This window comes from Camellia sinensis, chromosome 3 (assembly GCF_055761805.1).
Source record: "Camellia sinensis isolate YWXY chromosome 3, ASM5576180v1, whole genome shotgun sequence".
Taxonomy (NCBI): Eukaryota; Viridiplantae; Streptophyta; class Magnoliopsida; order Ericales; family Theaceae; genus Camellia; species Camellia sinensis.
This window is the reverse complement of record NC_138963.1, coordinates 139,209,251-139,224,547: the sequence shown is the minus strand read 5'-3', so window position 1 is coordinate 139,224,547 and position 15,297 is coordinate 139,209,251. Positions and strand designations below refer to the sequence as shown.

Genomic DNA, 15,297 nt, shown 5'->3' with positions numbered 1-15,297 from the left:
TGTGTTCGAGTTTACACAGCTATCGGGTGTAAGTGTGCTCACGGTGAACTAAGCATGTCATGTATCAGTGTGTTTGGGTTAATCAATTATAGAACAATGCTGGCTATCCGAAGCGTACAATCTACATTGCAGAAAATAAAAGAGGGGAAGAATGTACCTCAGCAGTGCCGTAGGAAAGGTGCGACTCCGGTTCGCGTAGCAGGAGCTCCAATGGCGCACCTCGCGCGTAGCTCCTAAATTGATGGATGCTATCAGGAGGCAGTATGTGTATCGTCGGCCGGTATGTCGCCGGGTCGAATGGTCGAATGCTAAGAGGTAGGAGCTCGACCTCAGGGTTTGTGTCCATCTCTGGGGGAGTCCCACCCCGTGGAATGTTGTCTGCCATCTCAAGAAGAGTGCAAAAATGGCTGAGGATGTGGAAAATGGGTGAAAATGCAAAAAGTCAACCAAAAGTCAACCCCGAGGGGTGAAAAATGAGAGAAAAGGTCGGAGTGTAGGAAAAGGCACGAAGATCGAGGTAAACTCGGGGGAAACAAACCCCAAGTGGTGGAAATTAAGAATGTGGCACTGAAAATGTGTTTCGTTCAGTTCAAAATGTGTAAAACGAAGAGGGTTTCGCGAATCAACGTCGCGGGAGGCTCAAAAATAAGGGAAAAGCTCGGATCTAAGGGTAGAGAATGACCTAGAGAGAGAGAGCAAGGATTTTCAGCAAGGGAAGAGTGAGGAAATAGGGTTTGAGGCTCTATATTTAAAGACCCGAGGTGAATGGACAAAATTGCCCCGAAATTGCCATTTTTGCCGATCGGCCAAATTGTTAGCCGATCGGCTAAATTTTTGGCCGATGATCTCCTTTTGTGGCTGATGGATGGCCGATGGCCTCCCCTTGTAGTCGATGCACCTCCTATACCCTTGTTTGGTTCAATTATGTTGATTAGTACCTTCATCTCTCAAGAAAGTGCAAGAAAGTACACTTTTGAAGCTTAACTGACCTTCGTATTGACCTCGAACCGTGTCTTTCGTGTGCGGCACTTGATACACACTAGATGTACCCTTTTTCGTATCCTTTTGTATATTGCGAGATTCGGAAATCACTTTGAATACGTTGCATTACAATGTTTTGTCATGTTTGCTTACAAGCGCGCTTGTTATATGTCTTTTTGCTCTTGCATTGAGCATGCCTCCTCTTGCTTTGAAGTTGCATCTCAACATCGCGAATAACATGTCTTCACCATGCTTCCGTTGAACACATGCCTCTCTTTGTTGCCGCATTGATACACATTGCTTGCGTTGTCGCGTATGCTTTACTTACATGTGTTTATGCTTATCTTCGCATTGTTACACATTGCTTGCATTGTCGCGCATGCTTTCCTTACATGTGTTTATGCTTCGCATTGTTACATATTGCTCGCGTTGTCATGCATGCTTTACTTACATGTGTTTATGCCTCTCTTGCTTTACACATTGCTTGCGTTGTCGCACATGCTTTACTTACATGTGTTTATGCCTCGCATTGTTACACATTGCTTGCGTTGTCGCGTATGCTTTACTTACATGTGTTTATGCTTATCCTTACATTGTTACACATTCGTTGTCGCATGTGCTTTACTTACACGTGTTTATGCTTATCCTCACATTGTTACACATTGTTTGCGTTGCCGCGCGTGCTTTACTTACTTGTGTTTATGCTTATCCTCGCATTGTTACACATTGCTTACGTTGTCGCACATGCTTTGCTTACATGTGTTTATGCTTATCGTCGCATTGTTACACATTGCTTACGTTGTCGTGCGTGCTTTACTTATATGTGTTTATGCCCTTGGCTTGCATTGTCGCGCATGCCCTCCTTGCATTGTTATGCTTATTTCAAACTACATTGTTATGCATTCCCTTACTTGCGTTGTCACGCATGTTTTATTTGCGCTATTATGCTTCTTTCAAAACCGCATTATTATGCGTTACACTTAGGTTGCATTGTCATACACCCTTTTGCATTGTTATGCACACACTTAGGTTGCATTGTCATGCACCCCTCTGCATTGTTATGCGCATGCCTAGGTTGCATTGTCATGCACTTCTTCGCATTGTTATGCGCACACTTAGGTTGCATTGTCACTCACCCCTTCGCATTGTTATGCGTCACACTTAGGTTGCATTGTCATGCACCCCTTCACTTGCGTTGTCACGCACTTTTCACTGGCATTACTATGCATGTTTCTAACTATTTTGTACCTGTTAAGTTTCTTTCTTATCCAGGCACGATATTGTATGTACGGTTCATTTGAAGCTGGCGCGACCAGACGTACCAGACGGTATTGTATGTACTCCGCGTGAGACGTAGTGAGAATTGTATAATTCTCTTACATCCTTTCTGCATGAAATGTAGTTTGATTCTTATTCGCTTGCTTAAACTGTTGGTTGTTATGCTTCATTACAGTTCTCTTTGCATGATCATAAGTTATGCTCGGCATTGTGCATGCCACTTGCATCTTGCCCCTGCCTGCAGGCACATTTGTTTGTTATCTTGTATGCTTGTCCAAGTCTTCGGCGTTGTCGAAAATGGGTCGTCTCTGGGCTTTGACATTCACTCCCGTCATCTTATGACTTTTGAGTTCTATCAAAGAGGGGCAACTGTAGACACCCCATTTTTGACCGTCCTCAAGACTTGGACGTCATCGTTTGAACACTCGATGATCATCTATGCTCGTGTTTGTTTTGAGTTTCGAAGGTCTCAGCTGTGCGCCTTGCCTTAGGATCTCTCAACTTGTTTGTTTTGTGCTTGGTTTTTGGCCAAAGACTTGTGGTTTTGCTTCTGAGGGAAGAGGGTGGCTTGTTGGCCATCCCTGCAACCCATCAGCTAAGGCTTTGTGCCATCAGCCATGTTTTCTTGCCATCGGCCATAAGTGTTGGCCGATCAGCACTATTTTTGGTCGATCGGCCATATTTTTGAGCTGAGGCCTTTCTATCTGCTTTTTGCAGATATTTTGTGCCAGCTGTGACAGCTGGTGAGCACAATTCTCATCCTCCATACACGTGTATGGAGGGATTTGCTTCAAGACTCAAGCTTGTTGAACAAGCTTGAGAATTGAAATTCTATAAGAAGGGAGGCCCCTCTTCCTTTCCAGAGGTTCTGAAATTGGATATCTCTCTCTATATTTTACCCCTCTCTCTCTCTCTCTCTCCATTTGCTCTTGTTTGTACTCAAAAGTGTGATTTCTTCATACTATTGCACACAAACACCTACTAGAACACCATCTTTTTGTTACTGAGGTACTGAGGAGTTGATTTTAGTGTTTTTGGGTTGGTTTGAACTCAAAAAAGTTGCTGGAGTTGTGTTGTTGAAGATGTTCTTCAAGGGTGAGTTAACTACCTTTTAATCCCTTGTTTTGGCTTAAGCTTTTAGACCTACTTGCATATTGTTTTAAGCTTAACTCTAAACTACAAAAAGTTCTAATTTTTCATGCTTGTGATGTTTGTTTAATGTCACTTTTGTGTTGGGGGTTGTCTACCCCCTCTTAGGCCTTGTTTGGCCTTGTTTTGTGCCTTCCCTTTTCAGCTTTGGAACCATCTTGTTTTGACCTTCTCACCACTGAAATCCAGAGGATTTTCAATGGTGGAAAGGTGGTTTTAGAGTCTTAAATAGGAGTGGGACACCCCCCTCTCCTTGTGTCTCATATGCTAATATAAATGGCTCATAATGGTAGCATGCTTGCTTAGCTTGTTTTGTCTCCATTTCAGTAAGTATTTGGTGTTATTTTTCCCTGCTATACCTCTGTCTAAAATTGTCTTGATGACCTCTTGCATGCACCATACACTTATAGAGCAATTTTGCATGCTAACATAACATGCATCTTGTGTTTGGACTATCATTCTTGCATGTTTTGGCTCAACTCAAAGATGCTTTTCGTCATGTTTTACCATGCTTGAGCTCTGTTTCATGTTGTTTTAGTCATGCATGCACTGTTTTGTATAGCCTTGGTTCAATCTAGCTTGTTAGCTTTGAGTGTCCAAGTCATTAGCATGCATTGCTTGGACCATTTTCATGATTTGGCATCATTTCATATGAGATTTCAGTCCATGTAGTGTAGCCATACACTTGCATTTGCCACCCTTTTGATGTTTTGAAGAGTTGGTGTTTTGTGCTTCAAGAATGGATCATTGTGCATGCCATCATACTTAGGCTTTTGGGATGCCATTTCAGTGCATGTTTGGGCTTATTTTGACATGCCATAACTCTGATTTTTATTGGTTAAATCATGCCATGTTTGGTTGTCATAGGTGTAGTGTAATCCCCCTTTGTTAGCCTTGCATGCCTCATGCTTTTTGGACTTTTGTTTTAGCTTGTGTTGGCTAGGTTCAAACTTGTTTTTGGTCTTGTCTTGACCTGTCTTGGGACTGTTTTGGGTGCCCTTGACCCTTTAGGGCTTGCTTTGCATGGCCGTGGTTTAAGTCCCTTTGCTAAGTTTCAAGCTTTGAGGTTTTTTGCATGCTATCCTTGTGTTATGTGGTTGATTTGGCATCATTCCATGCTTAATTTCAGGGCCTATAGTATTGTCACTTATCCAGACCTTTCACTCTTTAAGTGCTCTTAAGAGTTGGTGTCTTCATGCCTTAATTCTTGGGCCAATTGGCATACATGTTTGTATGTGCATTTCATGTCATCAATTCATCACTTTGGCCACTGTTTTTGGCATGGCTAAGGACTGTCCATCTGCAGTTTAAGTCCATTATGTATGTGTCTTGCATGTTGTTGCATGCTTGTTCCATTTTGTGGTTGTTGCATGCTTGTCGCATTGCATGATTTTTGCATGTTGTTGCATGCTTGGTACATTGCATGTTTTCATGCTTAGGTTGCATTTCATTTTGCATGCTTGTTACATTTGCATTTGGCATGCTTATGTTGCATTGCATAGCTTCTCCATGTCGCATACATTGCATTGTGTTTGGTTTGGGGTGTTAAGCCAAACACGAGGAACGAGGGGCATTTCATACTTGAAGTGATGAAACGTGCCTCAATTCTCAGTCGCTGACACTCTTGATCCAACATGATAGACTTTAAGGCATTTGTGTGTTTTCATGCATGTCATTCACATTAAATTGTGCAACTCAGCCTCTTTGGCCATCGTGCATCGAAATGCGTGATTGATGGCTCGAGAGTCGAGCACTACACTCTTTTGAGTTCCAAACTTGATAAGGGGTGTAGTTGCACAACATTTTCTTGCAAATGTATTTCCATGCCCTTGTTTGTCCTCTGCTGCAGCAAAAAGGAGCAGTCTACCGGAAGGATGGCCGATCGGCTATCTGCAGTGCCGATCGGCTAACAATGCTTGGCCGATAGCCTCATAAGTGGTCGATGGCCCTTATCCTTTGGCCGATGGCCTTAACTCTTGGCCGATGACCTCTCAGAGTGTCCATGTGGTGGTTCAGAAGCATCACAGAGATTTGTACAGTTTTCAGAGGTGCAAAACAGTGCAAACATAAGCAACATGAGGCATGGCAACGAATTTTCGAGCGAAGTCGATCGAGCATGCATTTGTCCCTCCTCTTGAGACCGCTTTAACTGTTTTGTAACTTAATTAATTTGCTTAATTAGTTAAGAGTTTTGTAATAATTAATTAGCTAGGATAGTTGATTAATTAGTTAGTTTGTATTATTTATTCGGACCCTCCGTCGAGAGGGCGAATTTTGTAATAAGTGTGCGTGCGTGCGTGTGTGAATGTCTTCCAACCCCACGTCTTTCTCCTTTTTACTTAACCGCTTACGATGGTTAGTTCTAGGTCATGTTTTGATTAGCATACTTATGCTTGCATGTTTGCATCCATTCATCTGTATTGCATGCACCGGGCTCGGCGCATCATACTAACTGCATTGTATTTCAATTCCTACTTGAATACATGATTATCAAATTGCATATCATATGCCATTTTAGGATAGCTGAGCCTATTTTAGTTGCATTTTTGCATGTGTTGCATTAGGCATCTTAACATAACTAGGATCATGCATAATTTCTAACTAGTTGTTGTTTTGGCTCGGAGTACACTGTAAGTGTTTATGCCTTAGCATCTTGCATGTGTGTGAGTGTTAACATGACAGCATGCTTGCCATGAGGCTAACTGCTTATATGTTTAACTGCTTGAATGCCTGTGCGTGAAGGTTGGATTGCTTGAATTGGAACAATTCATCAAATGAGAGTTTTAAGCCCACTTAAGAGTGGCAAAATCATGTTTTCTAAGCCCACTTGAGGGTGGCAAATCCACGTCTTAGCCTACTTGCGAGTAGCACCTTCAAACCATTTTCAAACAAACAAACATGAGATGTTTTGTTCCAACTTAGGCGATCTAATCTATACATGTGTGTTGTGCGCATCACATAGTAATTCTAGCTAATAATCGGAATAAGAACGCATGTATTTTCAAAAACAAAATATCATGTTAGTAAAGTCCGATCTTTGATCGGGTGAGCGGGGGTGCTCATTACATGACCTTCCCCTCTCGTACCCAAGTTCCCGAGCCGAGGCAACTTTGGTGATGACGAACACGTGGCCTTAGGCACGAGTCAGGGTTTCCTAAATTTTCCAAAACAAAAACATTTAGGTGGCGACTCTGTATCTGGCAAAGCAATCCATGTTTGGCACTTCTTTATAAAAATCAATTTTCAAAAATGATTTGCCAGATTTGGACTTTTTGGTGATTTATCGGTCTTGCATTGCACTTTGCGAGATTAGATTCAGAACCGTGACATTGAGTCCGAACTGTAGTATGCTAATGAACAAAACGGATTTTCGCGCAATTTCGCGCGCAGAGCCCGGGACGTTCGGGCACGTCTACAGGACTCCTGTCACGGTTCTAAATCTAATCTCACAAAGTGCAATGTGAGACTAATAAATCACCAAAGAGTCTAAATCCAGCAAATCGTTTTGGTAAATCGATTTTAATCAAAAAGCAGCAAACATGGACTGCTTTTCCAGATTACAGAGTCGCCACCTAAATATTTTATTTTGGGAAATTTAGGAAACCTTGACTCGTGCCTAAGGCCACATGTCCGTCATCACCAAAGTTGCCTCGGCTCGGGAACTTGGGTACGAGAGGAGAAGGTCCTGAAATGAGCACCCTTGCTCGCCCGATCAAAAGATCGGCCTCTACTAAACATGATATGTTGTTTTTGTAAACACATGTGTTCTTATTCCGATTATTAATCTATCATTACTACGTGATGCGCACAACATACAAGTATAGACTCGATCTCCTGAATTGGAACAAAACAATTCAATGTTTGCTTTTGAAAATGGTTTGAATTTGCCACCCTCAAGTGGGCTTAGAAATGCAGATTTGCCACCAAACAATGTGGGTTTAGAACATGATGATTTGCCACTCCGAGTGGGCTTAAAACTCACATTTTGATGAATTGTTCCAATTCAAGCAATGAAGCCTTCATCCATAGGCATTCATGCAGTTATAGCAATTAAGCAAATAGCCCCATGGCAAGCATGCTGTCATGGCAGTCGCTTACACACATGCAAGGATGCTAAAGCATAAACACTTACAGTGTACTCCGAGCCAAAATAGAAAACTAGTTAGAAATCAATGCATGATCCTAGCTATGTTAAGATGCCTAATGCAACACATGCAAAAGGCAACTAAGTAGGCTCGACTACCTAATCATGACATATGAATGCGACATTTGATACATGTATTCAAATAGGTATTGAAATACAATGCAGTTTGAATGTTGCGCCGAGCCTCGTGCATGCAAGACAAATGAATGATACACGTATGCAAAGCATAAGTATGCTAATTGAAACATGCCCTAATCTAACCACTGAAAGCGGGTAAGCAAAAGGGAGAAAGAAATGGGGTTGGAAGACATGCACACACACACGCACCCTTATTAAAACATTATGCCCTCTCGAAGGAGGGTCCAAATGAAATGAAAGCTAACTAGCTACGCTAATTAAGCTAATTATTACAAACAAACTAATTAACTAACTAGTTAACTAATTATTACAACACAAAATTGATTAGCTAAGCACATTAACTAATTAAGTGCAAAGCCAATAAATTAACTAGCTAAGTAAAGCAGTTAAAAGGCCTCGAGGGCGAGGGATGCATGCATGCTCGATCGGCTTCCTCCCAAAATCCCGTCGCCTTGCCACCGGTTGCCTTTGTTTGCATTCACTTTGATTCCTGAACACTGAACCAATTCGCAGGCTGCTTCTGCTCCAGAACCAGAACTACTTTGAACCATCTTCAAGCTGGTGGACTGTCAGCCACCAGGGAGGCTGTAGGCCACTTCCTCTGGCCGATTGGCCAGTTGCTTTTGCATACTCCAGTTTTGCTGCGAACTGACTACAAAAGGAGCAAGTCAAGGCATTTGCAGGGTATGTGTGTACGACCACCCTCCTTATCATTTCTCAAGCTCAAAGAAGTGCGGTACTCAACTCTCGGGCCACCAACTGAGCATCGCAATGCACGATGGCCGAGAAGTCAAGTTTGTACAAGTTTATGAATGCACAAATAACACGCAAGACTCAAGAGGCCTCCACCCTATCATGCACAATCAAGGGGGACAGCGACCAAGAAATGAGGCACGTTTCATCACTTCAAGTATGAAACGTCTCTCATTTCTCGCATTTGGATTAACGTCCGATCCAAAGGCAAGGCAATGCAATGCAAACACTGTATGCTTAGTTTAACATGTTTTACTTGGTCCAATTTTGTTTACACATTTTAATCTTACCAATTAATCCTTTAATTGATTTGTCCAAATGTGATTGTCCTCTAATGGGAAAGATGGTCCAAACCACAAGTACCTTAAGCATGGAAGAAGCTTCATGCTTTTGGTTAGTGGAAGCCCTCAAGAGAAGGCTAAAACCATTAGGCATGAGAGCCTCAATTCCATGCTCAAGCCAACAAGGGGCTCAAGACCTCTTTCAAAATAAATGAAGGAGTAAACAATGGAGTGCAATGGCATGTATTTCAGCACTGAAATGAGATGCTAAAGACCTTGAAATCATGCAAACAAACCATGGAATCCATGCTAAGAGCCAAGAGCATTGAAGCTAGCAAAGAGCATAACACAAGGGGCATGCAATATCAAGCTTAAACAACCAAACCAGCCCAAAATAGAGTTACAACATGGCAAATTAGTAGCAAAAACATGCTCAAACTAAGGCTCAAAAGAGTAGAAAATCATGCTCCTTTGGTAACTTACAAATAAGGCACAAAGGCACACGTCTCAAACACAATGAAAGAGCGATAACCATGAGAGTACGACAGAAGTTTATGCTCTGAATTTACATACCAAATGATGCTATATCACACATATGTCACAAATAAGGCATGCTAGGGGCCCTAAGACACAAGACTAGCAAAGGCCATTACACTATGTCCACACAAGGCAAGCCCCAAAGGGCCAAGATCATTCCAAACAGAGTTTAAGCAAGTCAAAACAAGGCTAAGAACCAGCTGGAGCAGAGCTAAAACAAGCTAGAATTAGAGGTACAAAGCATGATGCATGTTAAGCCTACAAGGAGGATCGCACTACAAGTACAAAGACCAAGCAAGAGGTGACCCCACCAACTAAAATCAGAGTTAAAGCATGCCAAAATAACACCAAAACATGCTGGAGTGAAGCCAATACATGCTAGAATAACAAGCTAACTTATGAAGCATGTTAGGCTAGTGAACAAGTTTACATTACAAGTGCAAAAAGAAAACAACATGAGGCCAAACCAACCCAAAACAGAGTTATAACATGGCAAAATAAGGCCAAAAACATGCTAAGATAGAGCCTCAAGAGGGTAGAAAAACATGCCAAAGTGTTAAGTCCAACAACACATGCAAACAAAGCACAAACCCATCCATTTTGGGTCTCAAAACCCACTTTCCACCACTAAAATTCCTTTGGAATTTAGTGGTGAAAAGGCTAAACAAAGATGATCTCAAAGGCCTTAAGAGATGGCACAAAGCAAAGCAAAACAAGCTACCAAAAGGGGTAGACCACCACTAACTCAAACAAGGCCTCAAACAACCATTTTAAACACTTTAAAATAAAGCTTTTTGTAGTTGAAAGCTAGGCCTAAAATAACATGCAAAGGTGGCTAAGCTTGTGTATTAAAATAAGCTTAAAAGAGGAAATTAATCACCCTTGAAGTACAACTACAAAACTAGCAACTTCTGAGGAAAAATCAGCCCTTAAAAGCTCAAATAAGACTTCCAGGCACCTTAGCCTCAAGGTAGAGGTGTTTGATCAAGAGTCCCTTTGCAAATGCACCAAGAATTCCCACTTTCAAGAACTTTCAAGCACAAAAATATATATGTAGAGAGAGAATTCTAGAGAGAGAGAGTGAATTTTGTTTCTAAAAATTCTGAACCTCTGGAAAGGGAGATGGGTCTTTCCTTCTATAAGCAATGCAAGCAAAAGCTTGCCTGACAAGCTTGAAACTTGCCTTCATCCCTCCATACGTGTATGAAGGATGGCTTAGTGAGCCACAGCTGGCTCAAAATATTTAAAAATATCTGCAAAAATAGAAAAAAGGCCGTACGCCACTTCAAGTGGCCTACAACCACCAAAAGTGGCCGACAGGCCCTCCTCTCCCTTTAGGTAAGGGTTAACAGGGTATGATCCAAAAACAAACCAAAAGAAAGGGATCCAAGAGACCCCACGACAAGGCACTCAGCCGAAAGCTCCCAAAACTAGCCTACCGGCCACTGCAAGTGGCCTACAAGAGGAAAAAGTAGCCTACAGCTACAAAAAGTGGCCTACAGGCCTCTCTCTCCCTCCAGGCAAAGGCACCAAGGCATGGTCCAAAAACAAACCAAGAAGAAGAGAGTCAAGAGGTCCCGAGACAAGGCGTTCAGCCGAAAGCTCCAAAAACTAGCCTGTCGGCCACTGCAAGTGGCCTACAAGAGGGAAAAGTAGCCTACAGCTACAAAAAGTGGCCTACAGGCCTCTCTCTCCCTCCAGGCAAAGGCACCAAGGCATGGTCCAAAAACCAGGCCAAAACACAGAGGGTTTAGAGGCTCAAAGACAAGGCGCACAGCCGAGATCTTCGGGCACTCAAAACGAGCACAAACATGCATAATCATCACGCACACAAACGATGACGTCTGAGTCTTAACGTCGGTCAAAAATGGGGTGTCTACAATTAATAATGATGGAACCAACATAAGGAAGCCAATGGTAGAGTTCACTGCCAAAGAATATGCTACACTCTTTGCGACGAATTTTGAATCTGTTTTTCATATGTGCCAACTTGCACATCCTCTTTTAAAAGCATCAAGAGTAGGAAATGTTGTATTCACTTCCCCTGTCTTTGGCTTTGTGTCACTGAAGTTTATGTCTGTCCATGAAGCAACTAAAGGTAATTTATTTTTTGATCTGATCATTATTGCAAGATTTTGCAGTATACTTGTAGAGGTTATGTCACAAAAAGTTGTAATCATGTTTATTCATCACTCCCAGGAGCAATTAATCAACTTACAAGGAATTTGGCATGTGAGTGGGCAAAAGACAATATCAGGAGTAACGCTGTTTCACCTTGGTATATTAAAACCTCTTTGGTGGAGCAAGTAATTTCCTTTTCACCTTCTTTTGTAATTCATAATTTGTTGTAGGTCCTTAAAGTATTATTAGGCCAATCTTAGTCTAGCACCTTAGAACTGAGTGCATCCCCATTTTGCCTTTTGTTACTCTAAAATGTTGAATGGTGAAGTTTTTACAACATCAATGATTGTTTTCCTCACAAAACAATGGCATCGTTCATCCACTCTGTTAACTGGTTCCATTTGATGGTTGCTTGAAGAAGCAATCAGAAGTACCTTTGTAATTCTTTTGTCATCTATGGTGTAATTATGTTATGCTATAGTTTTAAATTGTGAATTTATTAGCAATTATGTTAGTAATTTTTTTCCAAATTGATATGTTAATGGCCGGCTTTTTGCTGACTTTTTTTTTTCTTTATTTGTTTGACTGTCAGTTTTTAGGCCATTTTTTTTTTTTTTTTTTTTTTTTTTTTTTTCATTCTTGCAAGGTAAGCAAAAAATAATTCTTTAATTTCGAACTCCATTCTAGAGAAATTGATGAAGTATATTACCAAGATTTTTTGGATGTACATCTGCACTGAGTAGAATTGTTTCTTTTACCTTATCGCTAAAGATAATTGTTTCTTCAACCATGTCTAGATTTTTCCTTTTCTTCCCCCCCACCAACCAAAACAAAGTTTTTGCTATATATAAAATTTTTGGTTAATTTATTAAACCTAACATTCTTTTAATATAATTAGGCACGTTTGATTGCTTATTTTTTGCAAGCTTAACTCGTTCTTTATTTTTCAAATGTTGATTAATTTTAGTGGGGATGTAATTGGTAGTTGAGTTAATTTCTACTTAGAGAGGATCATAGCCAAATTTATAATGGTAGGGAAATCTTGGTTCTACTAGGAAATAACTATAAGAATCTAATCCTAAGTGTAAGAACTCCAGTTAGAATTGACATTGGGAAAAATGCCTTCTAGCTTTTTAAGTTGCTTGTGACTCATTTGAATATTTCTACATGTTTCCTATCAAGAAAATTAATAATTGTTTTTGAAAAACTTTGATGATTGTTGCCACCATCAATGAAACATTCTCTAGTTAGATTAATTCCCTATTTTGTTTATTTTATTTTATTTTTTGGACTAGGCAATAAGGCTGTGTGTGATTGCTAGTTTTGGGAGTGGAATTAGATCCACGGATTTTTACAAAATTAAATAGAAATGTATGCAAAAATATTATTATTGACAATGCTTTCTTCATGTTTTTTTATTGCAAGTTGCTAGAGGTTTCTTCATGCGTGTTTATGGACCTGAGTTTGCCGATGCATTAATTCTAAGTTCTGCTTATACATTTTTTTTTTGGGATATATTTCACATCGGACAAATATGACACACACTTGGATATTAATGGTTTTTGGAATCTCTAATGGTTTTGGTAAATATGTTTTTGATGTAAATTCGTTGTAAACTAAACAAATGGATGGTAATTTTGGACTTGTAATGTGTTCATGTTGACAAGTGGTTGTAATTAGATAGATTAACTACTATTTCGGTTTTATAGTCGATGGTTTTTTGTTTCTAGATTGGATTGTTGATGGATTGGTATGTTGAAATTGATTGGATGGACATGAATTATGCATTAATTGTAAATGTATTATAGGGATTAAAAAAAATAGTATTAGATTTAAAAAATTAATTTTTGAAATTTAAAGCTCTTTTGCGACCAATAAAATTTTAGTCGCAATAGGTGTTTGAGAAGCTTCTAGGAATAACTATTGGTGACCATGGACGTGGTCGCTAAAGCATAGACTTTCAATGACTAAATAAATAGTCACGAATTCATACTTTCAACAAATTTAAACCCTTTTAGCGACCAAAATAGGTGGCCGCAAATGTTAACTTTTAGCGACCAAAATAGGTGGTCACAAATGTTAACTTTCATCGGCCAAATTTTTGGTCGAAAAATGATCAAATTTTGACAAATTAAAATCCTTTCCGCGACCAAAATATATGGTCGCAAATTATAACTTTCCGCAACCAACTTCAAAAAACCTTCTGTGACAGTCTTTTGGTGACTAAATTGCGACCAACATTTTTTGGTCATTAAAAACTATTAGCGACAAGATATGAGCTTTCTGCGGCCAAAAAGTTGGTCGCTAAAAGTGTTATTTCTTGTAGTGACACCTTGCATAACAATTGATTGTTTCCACTCCACAGACATTGCATTTAAATATAAACCAACGTGAAAGTTTGGATCTTACTAACTATCATAAATCTGGAACCTTAGTATACCAAATCTCTTTAGTGTCTCGAACGTATCCAACTCTATCAAGAAAGGCATTCTCAGCAGTGCGGTGGACGTGACCTCAGCTCCCTACCTCTTCCTCTGCAGGTAATCCCACAAGTTTTCCTTCGTCTGCCCAGGAGTTTAGCTATCGGTTGATTTTAGTGTCTTTGGTGCATTGCTTCTAGTGTTGGGATCCGTCCTCTTGGACTTCTCCACGTCTATTATGTCGTCAAAGCAGAGGCCCTCCCTGTTGATTTGCCAAGATTCTCTGACTTGGGTTCCTCTGGTTTTCGGGGTTCTCTGTGACTCCTCCCGTTGTGATTCTATTCGCCTGGTGTTCTGTGATCCCTGGTGCAAGTTCCCTAGCCTTTTCTCATGTTGTGGGATGGTTAGTACCGCGGTTTGTCCTTCTTTTTAGGCATTGGCATTCATTGCTAGGATCGACATTATCGATAAGGGCAATGCTGGTTGTATCACTTTGTTCTACATCATGAAGTTCACCACGGTTTACAGGTCTGTCAATTTGTTCACCAAGTCTTTCACCTCGTCGTCTCTTCTCAAACATCTTTCTTTCTATACCAGGAAGTTGCTCTCTTTGTAATATTCTTCTCGGTTGCCTCTTCATGGGCCATTAGGCCCCTAGCGGCATTGTTTGTTTTAGGATTTACTTCTTGCGCTTGTTCGCCATTGTTTCCTCCTCCAACATTTGGATCCATGTACTCCTCTTCCTCACTATGTATGTCTTTCCCAACTCTCACCTCTTGTCCAGCGTTGGAAATCTATTCTTTACTAAGTTTCCATAGACGACACCAAATTGTGGATATTGATCTTTGACCTCACAACCAAATATGGAACTTAGTTGGGAAGCATGCAGCATAATAGATTAAATCACGCACCTACACACAAGAAGATAAGAACACTACGGTGGCTCGTCCACTCGGAGGCACTCTGATGATCAAGTCAGTCACTTATCTCTCAAAGATATTAACTCAAATGAACAGTGTATAAGTAAAAGCATACCTTAGATTTGTGGGGGTGTCTTACTTTTATAACCAGTGGTGCCCTCGTCCCCTAGAAGTCTCACTTCACAAGACTTAAGCATAACACTTATCTCGAACTCTTAGTTAGATATGGGTGAACTACTCAATAGCCTCATCCCTATCCGATCTAAGTGTGTAACTTATCTAGGACTCTTGTCCTCTATCCAAATATCTAGGATTCCGATATTACCGCACTGTATCTCGGCTATATCACAACCACATCGGCACTCTGGTTTGTCCATGTGGTATCTTGGCAATCACCTCGGCCACGTGGCTTGGCCCCAAAATTACGTCCCCACAAAAGGTAAAAAAAAGAAATTAGAAAGTATTAATGAAAACCTTTCCTTTTTAATCCACAGATAATAGAAAAGGAATCAGAGAAAAGATTTAAGTAATGAACCAAATAAAAAGCACAGGTCAGTGTTAATAGTCATAGATAA

At 40.5% G+C, this 15,297-nt stretch overlaps 1 protein-coding gene across 1 annotated transcript in view; it reads left to right on the top strand.

The window, feature by feature from the left end:
- The window catches only part of LOC114262832 (tropinone reductase homolog At5g06060-like), a 70,188-nt gene that overhangs the window by 53,508 nt on the left and 1,383 nt on the right, over positions 1-15,297 (top strand). Inside the window, exons 4-6 of the mRNA XM_028203248.2 lie at positions 11,144-11,359; positions 11,461-11,591; positions 14,236-14,330. Coding sequence (XP_028059049.2) covers positions 11,144-11,359; positions 11,461-11,591; positions 14,236-14,330 — 442 coding nt within the window. The remainder of the gene's footprint in view (positions 1-11,143; positions 11,360-11,460; positions 11,592-14,235; positions 14,331-15,297) is intronic.